General features: G+C 35.1%; 3 protein-coding genes across 3 annotated transcripts; all 3 read right to left on the bottom strand.

Annotated features, from left to right (window-relative positions):
• Positions 1 to 4,741: 4,741 nt before the first annotated feature.
• Positions 4,742 to 5,692, bottom strand: LOC116521384 (olfactory receptor 13A1-like). Its single transcript, XM_032236060.1, has one exon. It carries the CDS (start codon positions 5,690 to 5,692, stop codon positions 4,742 to 4,744), a length of 951 nt encoding a protein of 316 aa, XP_032091951.1.
• A 4,627-nt stretch (positions 5,693 to 10,319) lies between these two features.
• Positions 10,320 to 11,261, bottom strand: LOC116521385 (olfactory receptor 13G1-like). Its single transcript, XM_032236061.1, has one exon. It carries the CDS (start codon positions 11,256 to 11,258, stop codon positions 10,320 to 10,322), a length of 939 nt encoding a protein of 312 aa, XP_032091952.1. The 5' UTR covers positions 11,259 to 11,261.
• A 4,145-nt stretch (positions 11,262 to 15,406) lies between these two features.
• LOC116521386 (olfactory receptor 13G1-like) lies at positions 15,407 to 16,849 on the bottom strand. Its single transcript, XM_032236062.1, has 2 exons — positions 15,943 to 16,849; positions 15,407 to 15,447 (listed from the first exon to the last, which is right to left on the bottom strand). The coding sequence occupies exons 1-2, from the start codon at positions 16,847 to 16,849 to the stop codon at positions 15,407 to 15,409; spliced, it is 948 nt and encodes a 315-aa protein (XP_032091953.1).
• Between the last annotated feature and the right edge of the window lie 468 nt (positions 16,850 to 17,317).

Genomic DNA, 17,317 nt, shown 5'->3' on the forward strand with positions numbered 1-17,317 from the left:
CCACTTCCCCCTTCCATGGCTCCAGCCATTGCTGTCCAGTATCCTCAAAAGTGCAGCACATTTCAAAGGTGGCAGCTTGCATCTGGAGGTGCCAAACAGTGTCCATTTGCCAGAGCTGGGCCAGGCCTCTCCACCGTCTGATCACCAATGGGGTCACTTTTGTTGGGCTAGCCACATGCATACACCACTGGGCTTTTGTGCTCAACACTTGGCTAATGTAGGGAGCACGTCCCCATGCTGCCCACTTCTTTCTCTTGGCCCCACTGATGAGGGAGGAGGAAGGCCAAGCTTGAGAGATGGCCCCACCCTGCAAGATCCACCCCTGCCATTCTCTTCCAGACCTCTTTGCTGGTAGTAACAGCAAATGTACCATGATGAAGGCAGAATTCTGTTGCTGTGCAAAGAATCCTGTTGCTGTGCAGGGGTGCTTCGCTTCCGCATTAAGCCTCCACTGATCACCACCATCACAACAGGGTGAAAGGTCTTTCATCCCTCTGCTGCGACAGGGCCACAGGAAGCCACAGCAGAAGGGTGAAAGAGCCACATGGGTCACATTGTGGCTCCATGTCATAATGGGATTCAGGAGGAGGATGGGACCCCTCTTCCCCATTGCGAGGCATGCAAGTGAAAAAGTTCATTCAATCAATTCCAACTTTGTGAAATGTTAGATTTTCTTTTGCTAGAAGTTGGAATTGATTGAGTGAAACGTGATGGCGAAACATGATTGGAACTGGAATGGAGTGACTGTATGTGTGCCCACAGAGCGGGCTCTGCGTGCCACATCTGGCACGTGTGCCATAGGTTTGCACTCATGGGTCTAGTGGGGGAAAGGTTCAGGGTAGCTATAAAGTAGAATCTCTCCAGATATATCAAATAGGTTAAAGTTATAGTGCTTTAGTTTGGTAAGATTATGCCCAATAGATGTAAGGAAGTAAAGGATTGAATTTAGTTGGATTTGGTTAGTTGGACTTGGGATTGATATCAATCTTGAGAAACTAAAAAAAACCATAAGGAACCTGTGGAAAGTGGGTATATTGTTTGCATTTGTGTATCTGTATTGGGGGGGTCTGTCTGTCTGTCTCTGTCTCTGTCTCTGTCTGTTTGTGTGTGTGTGTGTGTGTGTGTGTGTGTGTGATCACAGGGTGCTATGGAAATGACGCAAGGGATGTATACACATGTGCAAACACAGGTAGGCCAGTGAAAGATGGCACAAGATGTGTGCAAATAAAGGAAAGGACGGGCACAGTGCATGAGAAAAAAGTCTTGGGGAGAGGGGGAGATTTTCCCCAGCAACTTGTGATTTTCTTTGATGTCTTTCCATTGACTTTGCTTGGGGGACAAAGGGACAGTTGAAAATAGTGAGCTCATTATCATTGCAACACACTTCAATTGATTATAAAGAGACATGGCCGCCACACACCTGAATTTTGTTTATGTGAACAAAGGGACACTGTAGTGGTTCAACTTTTGAATACTAGTCATAAATCCCTTCATTCAGCAATGTTGTATGTCGAATTGTTCTGAACAAATGGCCATAACTTGAGAACTATCTCTATGCTACAACTGAAAAAAAATAAATATATAATTTAAAATAAGAAAGAGCAAGGCCTTTATTTAGGAATCAAATTTAGAAGTATAAAATATGGATTAACTAGAAAGGGTTTATATTGTAATTGAGCATTTACAATTTTCTTTTACTGTTGGTTATGCCTAGATATGAGCTATTTGCAATTTCATTGTCATCATTGTTAATTCTAACCTCAGTTGTCATTTATTTGGTTTTCTTTATATTTAATAATTGACACTTTTTTTTCACTGTGCCTTCTTTCATTACTATCAGAGCAGTGTAACATGGATTATTGATGTTTCTTCCACATTTTTTTCTCATATTCTTTTAATACAGCCTCATTCAATATAAGTTCACCGTGTACTATATATCTTGTTTATTTGCCAATCTGGAATCTGTTTCCTGATTCACCATTTTCTCACCAGATTGTGGCTTCCTATTATGTACATAAGTTTCTAATAAGAACAAATAAATGTTCTTAATAACATTACACAAGTTGATATAGTGGACACCAATTGATTTCTATAATGATTAGAGCACATATTGACTTCTTTGGGGTATTTTACTTTCTCAAGAATGAAGAATATATCACCAGTAATCACTCTTAGACATTGGCCTTTTCTAAAGCTATTATCTTGAAAATCTTTTTCATGCTTTTGTGTAGCCATCTTCAGTTTGCCACCTTTTTTTCCAGGAAGTCATTCAACAACTAGTATTAGATAAGACAATTTTATTTATTTTTTTTAATCTAGAAGGGAACATTTTATTCAAGGTCTTAGCAGGCAATTTATCTTGCACAAATTTTGGAACTAAACCTCATAACCAATTTTGTTATACACAATGACAATAAAGGCTGTACAAAGACAATATTTGGTTATTTTATATAAGTCCACATTTTATGCCAAAAAAATTATAGTAAATACACAACAGTTAAAAGTAATCTGTCTTTACAATTTAAATAGTTAAACTATTTATCTGCTGATAAATATATGTATAGGCAGAAGTATAGTCTACCAGTGCAACTGGGTGACATTTCCAAATAAAACAACATACAATTTTGTTCAGGGTTAGTTCATTTAAATAAGTAGTTTATGTATGTACTGAACATTTAAACTGAAAACAATATGTAATTTGTGTGCAAAGCTGAATCACATTAAAAACTACAATATATGGCATATAGATAGATAGATAAGAGAGAGGGGGGGCATTCTTTAATTAATATCCTAAAACTTATACACCATAATAGTTCTATTCATTTAAGAGATATCTGAGTACATTTAATATAAGCAAGAAAGACAATGAATCTTGCAAATTGGGGATATTTCTCATTTTCCCATTTTTGCTTCCTTTTGGTCTTTCCTTGCTTCACAGAGCATGTAGTTCTAAAGAGTGAAATACTTATGGTATATTTAAATAAATATGACTTTTCCTGGGCTTTATCAGTTTATTGATAATGCAAAAACTTCTAAATGTAGCTTTGACTTATAATCATTTGTTTAGTGACCATTCAAAGTTACAACAGCTTTATCCAATTCCCTCCCATCCAAACAGGATAACCTACATCATTTCTGACAGATGGCAGTCCGGTCTTTTATTATTGAAAGCCTCCAGTAATAAAGCTCCCACAACTTCTGAAGGCAAGTTGTCCCATTGGTTGATTGTTCTCACTGTCAGAATATTCTTCCTTATTTCTAGGTTGAATCTCCTCTTGATCCATTATTTCTTGTTTGGCTTTTAGGTTACTTGGAAAATAGCTTGATTCTCTGTGACAGCTCCTCAAATATTGGAATATTGCTATCATGTCTCCCCTGGTCCTTCTCTTCACTATAGCCATGCCCAGTTCCTATAATCATTCTTCATACAGTATGGAGTAAGCTCCAGACCCCTAAACATGTTTGATGCTCTTTTATGCATTCTTACCAAAGTCTCAACTTCTTTTTTATAATATGGTGACCAAAACTGGACGCAATATTCTAAGTGTGGTCCTGCTATGGATATATAAGTTATAGTAAGTGGTAAGTTCATCTTCATTTAAGTCATTTATTCCCTCATTTAAGTTGCTTATGAAAATATTGAAGGGTACTGGGCCTAAGATTGCTTACTTCCCTCCCTCAATGTAATACCATTAAGGACTACTCATTGAGCATGGTTTGTCAGGCAGTTACAAAATGCTCTGATGGTGATACTATCCCATTTTTTTTAGCTTACCAAAAGTAGGTTGTGGTATACTTTGATGAATGCATTGCTGTAGTCTACTATGTCCACAGTATTTCCTTGGTCCACTAATTTAATCACTATGTTGAAGAATGAAATAAGATTAGTTTGGCATGATACCTTTTTAACAAACCCATGCTGACTTCTAGTTATTGACAGTTTTTTTAAATTATCTTTTTCAGTATCTTTCCCGGTATTAATGTTAGGTCTGCAGTTTCCTAGGTCTGTTTCTTTCTTTTTTCCTTTCCTTTTTTGAAGATAGGAACCACATCATCTCATTTCCAGTTTCCCAGTGCTCCAGGATTTTTGAAAGATGTGGTACAGTGTTTCTAAGATGACATCTGCCAACTCCTTTAGAACTCTGAGATGTAATCCATTAGGTCCAGGTGATTTATATTCAAAAAGCTCAGACATGGTTCATACTCAGATTCATGTGATCAAAAGTGGGTGCTTGAAATGTGTTTATGATAGTTGCAGAATTCTGGGCTTACATGTTCATTATTTGTGACTTTACCAGCTGGCTTCCAAAAAGCAAGGTAAATATGGTAAACCATAATTGCTTTATAACTCTATGATTCATTTAACAACTACACTGATTTGCTTAAAACCCATAACAATAAAGTAATATCTCACTTAAAGACTGCTTTGCTTAACAATGGGAATTCTGGTCCTAATTCTGGTCATAAGTTGAGGACTACCAGTATTGGATTTATAAACAGCCAATGGTATTTATTTATATATAACGCTATGAAGTACAACTTTGATGTTGCTTCAAGAAATTGCAGCAGCATAAAATCAAGGTATATATAGAGTGTTCGATAAAAGATCATAAAGATCATAAACTGTTTCTCAAAAAATTCACAGAAATATAATATTTGCTTATCAATTTTGGAGTCAAATCCATATTCAGTCTCTTTTTAGGCAGTCAATATATGTGTTAAGGAAAGGGACAATTTCAAGTCATTTTTGCTGGAAGCTTATCTTTCTCCATAACAATTTTGTTAGAGCTTCTTTAACATCTTTATTTCTAAGGGAATATATAAGTGGATTAAATACTGGGGTTACCACAGAGTAAATTATAGCAATATTCTTGTATTCTTCTTCATCATTGGGAGAGGATGGCTTACCATATATATACATAAGTGTACAAAAATAAATACTTACTACTAGTAGATGGGAGGAACAAGTAGAGAATGCTTTCTTCTTTCCTTTGACTGATTGGATCTTCATGACAGTTCTCAAAATAAGTAGATAAGATGTTAGTGTAGGAATACAGCCACTGATTGTAAAGGTCACATCAGCTGCCAATGACATCATTTCATTCAGGGTGATGTCAGAGCAAGACAGTTTCCACAATGGGTGCAGTTCACAGAAAAAGTGGTTGATAGCTTTAGAGTCACAGAAAGACAACTTTAGCAAAAGACCAGCATTAACTGCAGAACTAGCCATTCCTACAACCCAGGCTCCGGTGGCTAATCCGATGCATACTTCTTTCTTCATAATGACCATGTAATGTAATGGCTGGCAAATAGCAGCATACCGATCAAAAGCCATAATGGAAAGTAAGAGAATTTCTGTCCCCAGTGACCAAAGTGAAAAAAACACTTGAATAAGACATCCTGAAAATGAGATGATCCTTTTTTGGCTCAAAATGTTCTGAAGCATTTTGGGAACTGACACAGAGATAGTGCAAACGTTGACCACAGAAAGGTTGACCAAAAGGAAGTACATAGGTGTGTGGAGTTTGCTACAAATGCCAATGGCAAGAATCAGGAGAAAGTTGCTAGCCAAAGCTGATGCATACATGAGAGCAAATATGCAAAATATGAACATCTGATGTCCAGGTGTAGTGGAAAAACCCAATAAAATGAATTTAGTTTTATAAATAGCACTTTGGTTATTAATTTCCATGGCTCTGCTACTGTTTACCTAAATTAGATTTTAAAAAATTAATTTGGGATAGCTTTCAGTCAAGGATATTCTTGTAATGGAATCTGTTGAAGTTATAATTCATCATTCAGTGAAACAATAAAAAGTCTATGTTACAACTAAAGAGAAAATGCATCTTATTAAGTATATATTAATGAACAACAAAGCTGTATTTCTGGGCAAGGTAGGGGGTATAATTGAACAACATTTATAACATGAGATCTTCTAATCCAAATTCCTGTTCATGGCAAGGAGTCTCATCCTATCCCACTCCAATTATTGTCCAATCTATTTTTGAACTCCCAGTGATGGAGCATTCACAACTGAGGCAAACTATTCTAATGATTATTCCATTGTCAGAAAATTTATCCTTCTTTCTAGGTTGAATCCCTCTTTAACAAGCTTTCATATAATACTTTTTGTTCTGCTATCTGCCACTTGGGATAATAAGTCAATCCTCTCTTCAGTGTGATAGTTCTCAATATTGGAAGTTAACTATCTGTCCCTTGCAATCAATCTTTTTGATACTCTTGACATATCTATTTCCATCAACCATTAATCATATGATTGCTCTTTTCAGCACACTTTCCAGGGTTTCAACATCTTTTCTCTATCATTGCAACCACAACTGAAGGCAAGTATTTCAAGTGTTTGAAGTATCACTTTTTATCCCAGTTCATATAAAATAATGTCTGATTATATTACTTGAAAGTTGGTACAGAACTTTTTAATCATTTGCTATCATTTTTAAAGATAATTTTAGAACATATGAAGCACATCTTTTCATACTTACCAAAACCACAAAACCATCTCTAAGGCAGTAGATATCCTAAATAATATATTAACATATAATCTTACTACCAGGAGAAGCAAGAATGATTAAATGGATTGGAAAATGAAGCCAATTATTAATGACTTCTTCTATCAATTCTTTAAAAGATGAGGAATGAGGTTCTTTTAACCATTTTATTGGATTCCCCCACCCCAATATAATAACAATTGCACAAGGCAATCACAACATTCTGATTTTTTTTTTGGGGGGGGGGGAGTGTCTTATTTTTTTTTCCCATGTAGAGGAAGCCCACTTCTTCTGCTTGTTCACAGTGGGGCAGAAGATTGTGCAGTTCTACTGCCATGAGGCAGGAAACTAAAGCTGCCCTATGCACCCAGCACCAGCTTACCTCAGGGGTTCCAGATTCAGGCCATCCATGCTCTGAAACCTGCAGCACTAACACACCAGTCAGCCTCCTTCTCCTTTGCTGCACATGGATGCTAGTGCTTTAGTAGAGCTTATTGATGGGTAGAGCTTATATTAGGTGCACATATAAAACATGATAGTTTTTATTTTTGGGGAAACAAGATATTTTGAATTATATAGTTACAGTCTACTGGCAACTTATTTTGTTGTGCACAACCCAGAGTAACATTGTTTGAATTAGGTGGCCATATTAATGCTTGCAATAAACAAACAATTGCTTAAAGGAATTTTCTCTCAACTGGAATTTGAAAGCATTCCTTCAATTCCTGAATTTAGTTCAAGTTTCCTATATATGATTTACTGAAAATACATCCCACAATTAATAAGTAAATAGGGGAGAGTTAATTCTCACCTCATTTATGCTCTTTGATGCCTAAAATATGATTGAGGAAGCAAGATGCCACTTTAATTATCCTTGTTTAAAGAAAAATGATTTCACAAATATCCTGCATAAAAATGAAAAGATTAAAGTACTCCTTGTATTTCCAAGACAGTCTAGAAGCATCTTAAGAAGTATATAATGAATTGTATAGTGTTCCCTTAAAGACTATTTGTAATTCACCAGTGAGTACTCAGTGGGAGATATAATAAGCTCCCATGATGCCTTTTCCTAAGGTAATTGCTTTGTCCTTTCGCACAATTCTCCTCTTCATATTAATACCCTCTCACTCTCCAAGATGTGCAGCATTGCTTTATGGGAATCAATGACCTCAATAAGGATTCTGATTTGAGATGTACACAACCCCAGTTGACACAGTTGCATTTTGTCTATTTTTATACACACATTCACATTATTAGTTTAGCTCTTTTGTATGTGGCAAAGAGTTGCTGATTGTGAGATAAATAAATAATAATAACATTAATAAACATATTTTTACAGAGTCTTAAGTACTTCACCTACTCACAACCGTATTCACACAGAATATAGAATAATAGCATTGGAAGAGACTTTGGAGGATTTCTAGTCCAGCTCCTTGCTCAGGCAGGAGACTCTGCACCATTTCAGACAAATGTTGTCCAGACTTTTTTTGAAAGCATTACAGACTACTATTTGGGGATGTTTATTCTGTACGGTGGTACTTTCACTTCTGGACTTCCTTTTAGCTAAAGGAGGATGGAAATAAGCAAAAATAACTCTTCTGAGTTTCATAGAAATCCATTATTTGGTCAAGCTCTTTTTTCATTTTGCTAAGTTATAATCAAATTACCATTTTCCCTCAATTCCACTGATTCCTCTTTCTGATCTTGCTTGCTCCTAATGACCCCTAAATTGTACAGTCCTCCTTATTTTGCCAATCAGTGATCTGTTTGATTCACCATATTCTTTCCAGACTTGGCTCCTACCTTGTGCATAAATTTCTTAAAAAGTTAATCTAATGTTCTAAGATTTCTATTTTCCTAAGAACATTGCATTGGTTGACATACATTTACAAATACATTTATGTCTGAAACACATATACCCAAATTTTGGGTATTTGCCTTTCTCAAGAACGCAGTAACCTTTTTGGGCATTGTTCTAAAGCTATCTTGAGCATCTTTCCATATTTTGTGTGGTCATCCTTAGTTCTCCAAAGCTTCCCAGGAAGTCATTCAAGTACTAGCATTAGATAAAAGGTAATATTTCTTTCATAATCTTAGCAGTTAATCTTGCAAAGTTTTAGAACTAAACTTCATTTGTATATGTTATATAAGGTTTTATTTTACACTAGCATTTTACATACTAGGTACACGTCAATTAAAATTAACTACCTTTACAAACTTAAACTATTTAATTGGATATTTATTTATGTATAGCAGAAGTAAAGTCCAATAATGCAACTGAATAATATTTCCATATACAATGGTTTATAATTCTTGTTCAAGTAGGTTCATCTAAATAGGAACTTTACATATATATTGAACTTTTTATGTTGAAAACAACATATATAACAAGTTTGCAATTAAGATGAATCATATTCATAATAAGTACAATGCAAATATGTGTAACAGTGGAAAGGCATATTTTATAAAATGTCATAAAAATCTACACAGTGACTCTGGGAAGCTTACAACATCAAAGTAAAACCATAGTTATGTGTGTGTGTGTGTGTGTGTGTGTGTGCGTGCGTGCTGGACTTTCATATCTATGGCATTACTTTAATATTGTAAACCTCTACCAGCTCCAGCCAACTGGTAGAGCCAGGCCCTTAGGTCCTTGCAGAAGGTCAGGCAGTTGGGTGACAATCTTATCTCAGGGCTGAGGCCATGGAAGAAAAGGCTTTTCTTCTGGACCGTATCAGCCAGTAGAGGAAGCATATTATGGAGTCCATAATATGCTTCCTCTACTGACATGAGTAATGTGGGCCTGTTCCATAGAGGTGAGACTGGCATCCACTGTAACCCACAAAACAAGTTGTAACAGTAGCCATTCTAGGAGCCCTGCATTGATTCACCTTACACCAACTGAAGTTTTTGAATGCTCTTTAGACAGAGCCCTATGTAGAGCACACAGTAGTCTAAGCATTATATTACAAGGTATCATCCTGATCTTTTCATTTCTGCTTCCTTTATGCCTGCCCTTTTGTTCATACAGCATGTATGTCTAAAGAGAACATTATTTATGTTTAAGTAAATGTCACTTTACTGGACTTTATAAGTTTCTTGATAATGCAAAATTTCTATAGGTGATCCATGACTTACAACAGTTTGTTTAGTTGCCATTCAAAATTACAACAGTGATTTACAGTCCTCACACAAAAAACTATAATGGCATCCTTGCAGTAATGTGATCAAAATTCAGGTACTTTGGCAAACAGCATGTATTTATAATAGATTCAGCATCCTTTGGTCATTATTTGCAACCTTCCGAGCTGGCTTCCAACAAGCAAAGTCAATAGGAGAATGGAGATTTGTTCAACAATTATATGATTCACTTAATAACTGCTGTGATTTGCTTAACATCCACGGCAAAAAATGTCATAAAATCAGGCATGATTCATTTAACAATTGCCTTGCTTAGCAATGTAAATTCTGGTTCCATAAGTCATAAGTCAAGGACTACTTGTACTGGATTTCATTAACAAAAAACAAATCAGAAACAGAGTATATATTAAGATGTCAAAGCACACAGTCTGTGATCACTGTTATGTATAGCATCCCTGGAACTTTGGTGTTGCTATGTACTAAAAAATTCAAAAATTCCAGTAGCAAGGTTTTTGTGGAGTGCCAAAGAGAAAGATCATATAATATTTCTGAAAATTGCACAGAAATAGAATATTTACTTATCTTCTTCAAAGTCAATTCTATGTTTCAACCTCTTTTTAGCCAACCAATATATGTGATAAGGAGGTGGACAAATTCAAGTCATTTTTGCTAAAAGGTTTTCTTTCTCCATAGCAACTTTGTTAGAGTCTCTTTAACTTCTTTATTTCTAAGGGAATATATCATTGGATTGAGCACCGGGGTTACTACAGAATAAATAATGGCAATATTCTTGTATTCTTCTTCATCATTGGAAGAGGAAGGCTTAGCATATGTATAGATAATGGGTGAAAAGTAAAAACTTACTACTAGCAGATGGGAGGAACAAGTAGAGAATGCTTTCTTTTTCCCTTTGACTGATTGGATCTTCATGATAGTTCTCAAAATAAGTAGATAAGATATTAGTGTAAGAGTACAGCTACTCATTGTAAAGATCACATCAGCTGCAAATGCCATTATTTCATTCAGGCTGATGTCAGAACAAGACAGTTTCCACAGTGAAGGCAGGTCACAGAAAAAATGGTTGATATCTTCAGAATCACAGAAAGACAACCTTAGCAAAAGGCTAGCATGTACTACAGAGTTGGCCATTCCTACAACCCAGGCTCCAGTGACTATTCCAACACACACCTCTTTCTTCATAATGAACATGTATTGCAATGGTTGGCAAATAGCAGCATACCGATCAGAAGCCATAAAGGAAAGTAAGAGAATTTCTGTCCCCAGGGCCCAGACAAAAAGAAACATTTGAACAATGCAACCTGAAAAAGATATGGTCCTTTTTTGATCCATAATGTTCTGAAGCATTTTGGGAATAGTTATAGAAATAGAGCACAAATTCACCATAGAGAGATTGGCCAAAAGGAAGTACATAGGTGTGTGGAGTTTGCTACAAACGCCAATTGCAATAATCAGGAGGAAGTTGCCAGCCAAAGCTGATGCATACATGAGAGTAAATATCCAAAAGATGAGCATCTGATGTCCAGGTGTACTGGATAAACCCAACAATCTGAACTTAGTTTTGTAAATAGCACTTTGATTAATTTCCATGACTTCACTGCTGTTTACCTAAATCAAATAAGAAAACTTAATTTTTAATTTTGTCATATTGTCACTCAAGAATATTCTTATCATGAAATATGTTGAATTTGTTTATGGAACATCATACACAGAAACTATTGTATAACACTAAAGAGAAAATGAATTGTATTTCTTGATGAATATATATTATTAGGCAGCAAAACTGCATTTCTAGGCATGTTGATGAGATTACTGGGTGTTGCAATTGAATAACATTTGAAGGACCACATCTCCTTATGTCAGTTTATATAAAATGCATCATTGAAAACATTACTTAAAAGCTGGCAGAGAATTTTAAAATCACTTACTATCATTTTTAGATATGAAATATCTAAATAGTTCTATTTATGAGTCTTCTTTTCTATACAACTCAGATCACAAAAGCCCAAAATCATCTCTAAGACATTTTGTTGTAATTCTTATTGCCCTTTTTGTTGCTTATATCTTTTTTTCGACATTAATTTTAAAATAGGATGATTCTTAATAGTAAGTATTCTAAACATATATTAATAAGACAATCATATTATGAAGACATTGTAGCAGCAAGAATGTAAATGGACTGGGAAATGGACTGACTTTTACTATTAATTCTTCAAAAGGAAAGAAAGTTTTTTAAAATAATTTTATTGGATTTTTTCTCCCCAGTAAATGTTATCAATTCTACAGGGCAATCACAATATCAAAAATATCCCATTGTGTGTCATGACTTATTTCCTTTTGAAAATCTTGTTTCCGTTGCAACTTAGAATAGAGGTTGTATTTTTTGCGACTAACTTGTGAAGCTATACAGTACATACAAATTTAGCAGATGGCCTACTTTCTCTAGTTCAAATGGTGAGCAGGATTGGATTTGGTTAGAACCTGAAGGAGAAAAGACCAGCAAATGTGTGGGTTGAAATTGTATCCCAGAGAACAGTATTAAATCCACAATCCTTTAATTATACTTTTGGAAATCTAATAGCTCTCAGAGACAGCTATAGACTCATGTCTTGACAAAGTAACATTGTTTGAGTAAACATTGCTATATTACTGCTTGCAATAAATTCTAGGTGAATTAATTTTCTCTCAATTGGAATATGAAAGTATGCTATCAATTACTGAATTAATTTCAAGGTTAATTATGTAGGATTTATTGCAAAGTGCCTTCCATGATATATAGGTGAAAGTCTATAGGGAAGGGGAGTAAATTCTCACCTCGTTTCTTTTTAATGCCTAAAATATGATTAAGTAAAATAAAAAAAATATTGCATAGTTATTCTGCGTAAAAGTAAAAGGGCTAAAGTACTTCTTGATCATAGTACAGCAAGGGCAGTCCAGAAGCATCTTAAGAAATGTGTCGTGAATTATATAAAGTGTCCCTTTAAGGACTACTTTTAACTCACTGGGGAATACTTATTGGGAAACATAATAAGGTCCCATAATGCCTTCCCTAATATAATTGCCATATTTGTTGAAACCTATGCACAACACAATTCTTCTCTTTCTCATTCTCTGAGTTTTAATAACTTCTCTCTTTGCAGGACAGTTAGCATTTGAGAGCCTTTCTTTGTTATATTTGGCATTTTTGAATATTTAAGTATTGGAAAAGGAGAAAGACCCTAACTCTTAACCCTTAAAAAGGATTTGTTCCATGTTGCTACTGTATCAAGGACATCTTCCAGACCTTCAGAAGATTAAGAGGAACAGTTTGGTTCCCCTTAAAGCATTGTCCAACACTGCTGATAAATCAAATATAGTGTCTACTAGTATTGTGCATTGCAAAAAAAGATTCAGAAGTAGCTTCTTAGGGATTGAAAAGCAAAGAGATACCCCTTACCTAATTCATTAAAATTTCTCTTCAGTATCATGAAAAATCTTCCACCACTGCATTCATTTTTGTCATGCCCCAGCATATAATATTTATATATTGTTGTTGCTCTCTAGCCCCATCTAGAACACATTGCTACAACTACAACAGGAATCAATACAAAATGTAAAAAGGTCTGCAAAGGGACTGCAAGCAGCATGTCCTGCTCCAAAATTTGTTTAATCAGAGTCCACCCAGCAGGCCAAAAGAACAAAGCCATTAAGCTTTTCACCATTCTAGATGACCAAAGTAACAGATCTTTAGCCAGCTCAGCCTTCTTTAATACCTTTATCATTAAAGGCTTCAGCACATATTCCTTAAAAACAAGTGCAGGAATTGGGGAGGCGGCTGGGGAGAAGAGCATTTGATGACCAAGACTAGTCAGTAGATGGGAAAATGCTCTTCTCTGCACAATTTCCAGAGTCTCAACAATTTTTTGTATCATGATGACCAGTAATGGACACAGTATTGTGGCCTTTCTCCTTTCCCCTCCTCTTCTTCCTTCCCTTCCCCTTCTCATACACTTCCCCCTTCCTCCTTCCCTATCTTCTCCTCCTTCCCTCCCTTCCTCTTCCTCTATTTCAATATCTCTCACTCTTCACTTTCTATACATGTGTACACTTTACTGTTTTAGCTGAGTTGCATGCCACCCAGAATTCCTGTTTGTGAGACATATACATTTAGTGTAATAATAATTAATAAATATATGATTTTTTTTGCGGTGTCTTAACACCCTCCCTGCATCCTTCCCTGATTCAATAGGCATTTCAGAGTATACATTCCTAGTTTAGGGTATTTACTTTTAAATACACTCTTGGACTTGCTTTCACCTTAAAGAGGGAGATAGAAATGGAAAATGACTCTCTTCTGAGCTTGAGCAAAATCTATAAATTTGAGGCTCTTTTTTGCAAAATTGTAGTTGACATTTCAAATTATTGCCATCTTTGCCTCCATTTCATAATTCCTGATTTTGATCTTGCCTTCTATTTTCTGTAGAGCAATGTTTTTCCTTCTCATAAACTTTATTTTATGCTAAAGTCTACAGATCTAAATATTCACAAGGTTGAAAAATATTGCTTTAGTGTTTCTTTCTCCAAACTTGTCTTCTTTCCTCCAATGGATGCCTATGCTCCTCGATAACCACGCATCTGGAATCCACACAGTGCAACACTGCACCCACAACCTTTCTCTTACATATTTTCAGGGAAAGACAGACAGCTGTTCTCACAAGATTTTAATTGGACAAGAAGCTTTTAGATGTCTATCTATTTGGGTACAAAGTGAACAAATAGTCAGAAAACCAAACCTTGAGACTAATTTCCTCAAGGAAATTAATCCTGCCATGCGCTATATCTTTGCTTTCTGAGCAACTGGAAATATTTCCAACTGGAATTTAAAAATAAGAAAATAAGGCAGTGTGCAACATTGTATGCCAAACCTCTGTCCATTTTGGGGTTGAGAAACACAAATCATTAGTGATATTTAAAAATAATTTAAATATATAAAAATCATGAAATGGTTTACAATTCATAATTTCATACATATAGTACCCACTTGGCTGGTGAACACTCAGATATAGGCAGTTACATAGATGACCATACACAAAAGATGTCAGGTTTTGACCTTCGTCACCAGCACTGGTCAATTCTGAACAGGATTCTTAATCAACATGGTGTCTGCTATTGTTTAAGTGGCATATTGTCTCTATGCCTCAATGTGACTGTGGTGCTCCTCAACAAAATATCCATCACATTGTGTCTGAAAGCTTACCCTGGCCCAATGTCTGATTTTTTTCAACATAGACCATCCTGTCCTTGAATGGCTGGGTGGACTGGACATTAACATTTGAACCACTATAATTCCATATATTTGCTGTACACTAAACAAATAAAATAAAATATAGTACCCAATATCACATAAGAACTTCTTATAAGTAAATCATTTATTTTCAAATGTTGCACTTCTGCCTTCTCAATATGAAACATACATTACTTCCTTTTAGCTCTAAGATTGCAACATGAAAATTCAGATGCTTTCTAAAATAATGCAAATCGTATTTGCCTTGCATCCAAATTGAAAAATTTGCCTGTATGAGTTTAACAAGCTATAACCTAAATAAAGTCTATTATGTATCTTATAAAAGAACACTAATCATACATAGAGCATATACAAAAATAATTAAAAACAAAATGAGATACTGTAAAATTATTCCTTAAATTCAATCAATTTTTAAAAATAGTATTTCTTTCTGTCATATGTGCTCATCAAATCACTAGTGTAATAGAATATTGACTGCTATTGTATATTTCATACATTTCTAGTATAACAATATTTCATTTTATAAATTATATATTATAAATAGGAATACAACATTAATCAAGAGAAATAATATACATTCTCTTCAAAGATGCTAATTCTTAATCACATCTATTTCAGCCTGTTTTTGAAAATTATGGAGGATTCAAATTGCATGAATGCATATTAATGTAGGCAAAATTGTTCTTGTAACTAAACATCTGATTATCACTGTGAGGATAATTTAATATCAGGTAATAAAAAGCATTTACAGACACAATTTACATTTCTCCTAAACATAAACTTAAAATAAAATATTCACTGTTTTATTACTATGCAATTTAGATTTGTTTTGTTTAATTTTTTTTCAAGTTGGGATAATCATATCTGGAGAGGTTACAAAGACATGCACATTGCCAATTTCCTTTCATATTTACCCTATATTTTTCCACTCATGTGAAGATTTTAAAATAATTCATTAAAACAACTTTTGCTGGAAGAATTTTCTGTCAATAAGTTTTCTGAGAGCTTGCTTAACATCAGTGTTTCTCAGAGAGTATATAAGTGGATTGAGGACTGGAGTGACCACAGAATAAATAATAGCAATCACTTTGTCTTCCTCTAAAGAGTACATTGAAGCAGGACGGAGGAATGTATAGATAATGGTGGAGTAGTAAAAGCTGACAACCAAGAGATGGGAAGAGCATGTGGAGAAGGCCTTTTTCTTTCCTTCTGTGGAACGGATTCTGAAGATGCTCCTCAGAATAAACCAATAAGATAAGAAGGTCAGGGTACAGCTGCCTATGGCAATGACAATGGAAGCTGCAAAAACCATGATTTCATTCAGACTTGTGTCTGAACAGGAGATCTTGAACATTGGTGGCAGCTCACAGAAGAAGTGATTGATGATGTTTGAATCACAGAAAGAAAGCCTTTGTACAAGTCCTGTATGAACTGAAGAATTTATTATACCTATCAGCCATAGCCCAGCCATTGTCCCAAAGCAAATCTCCTTCCTCATGATTACTGTATATTGCAGAGGTTGGCAAATAGCAGCATAGCGATCAAAAGCCATAAATGCAAGAAGCAGGAGCTCTGTTCCTAAAGCCAAGGTGAAAAGAAATACTTGTGCAATGCAGCCAGGAAATATAATAGTCTTTCTCTCAGATAACAGTATTTGCAGTAGTTTGGGAACTATAACAGAAATTGAACATACATTTATGATAGACAAATTGATTAGCAAAAAGTACATGGGTGTGTGAAGCTTCCTGCAGACACTGATGGCAAGGACAATTAGGCAGTTTCCTACCAGAGCTACTCCATAGATGAGGAAAAAAGTCCAAAAGATGAGCATTTGATTTTCAAGGGAATTTGAAAAACCTATCAAAATGAATTCTTTAACTATAGAAGAGTTCTTCATTTTTAATATTGGTGTGCAGAGGAATGAAACAGCACATCACTTTCTTGGCATTTTTCAATCCTGTTTCTTAGCATTTTTCAATCCATTAATAGACATCTCCATCAATAAAACACTTAAAAACTCCTAGATTTCCCAGAGGTAATGGTTAAACCTCTGATATGGAGGAAAAACTGATGTAAACATTGTAGTTAATATTTCAATGATGTCTACACTTGGTTAATCTTAAGTAGACCCAAACTGGAGATGAACAGATAAACAAATTATGTTACTGGTAATTTTTCAAAATACTCTTTTAATAGGGAATAAGAACAATAACAATAATAATGGCAACAGTGATTGCTCCCCATTTTTGGAAATAAAGTCCAATCTTTTCCATCCTGGCTTTTATATGTCAGCTTCAGTGATGTGCAGTCAGGGGAGGCAGGGGAGGCATAATCATGAAAAGGGAAAAAATGTAAATGGGAAAAG

This window comes from Thamnophis elegans, chromosome Z, assembly GCF_009769535.1.
Source record: "Thamnophis elegans isolate rThaEle1 chromosome Z, rThaEle1.pri, whole genome shotgun sequence".
Classification (NCBI taxonomy): Eukaryota; Metazoa; Chordata; class Lepidosauria; order Squamata; family Colubridae; genus Thamnophis; species Thamnophis elegans.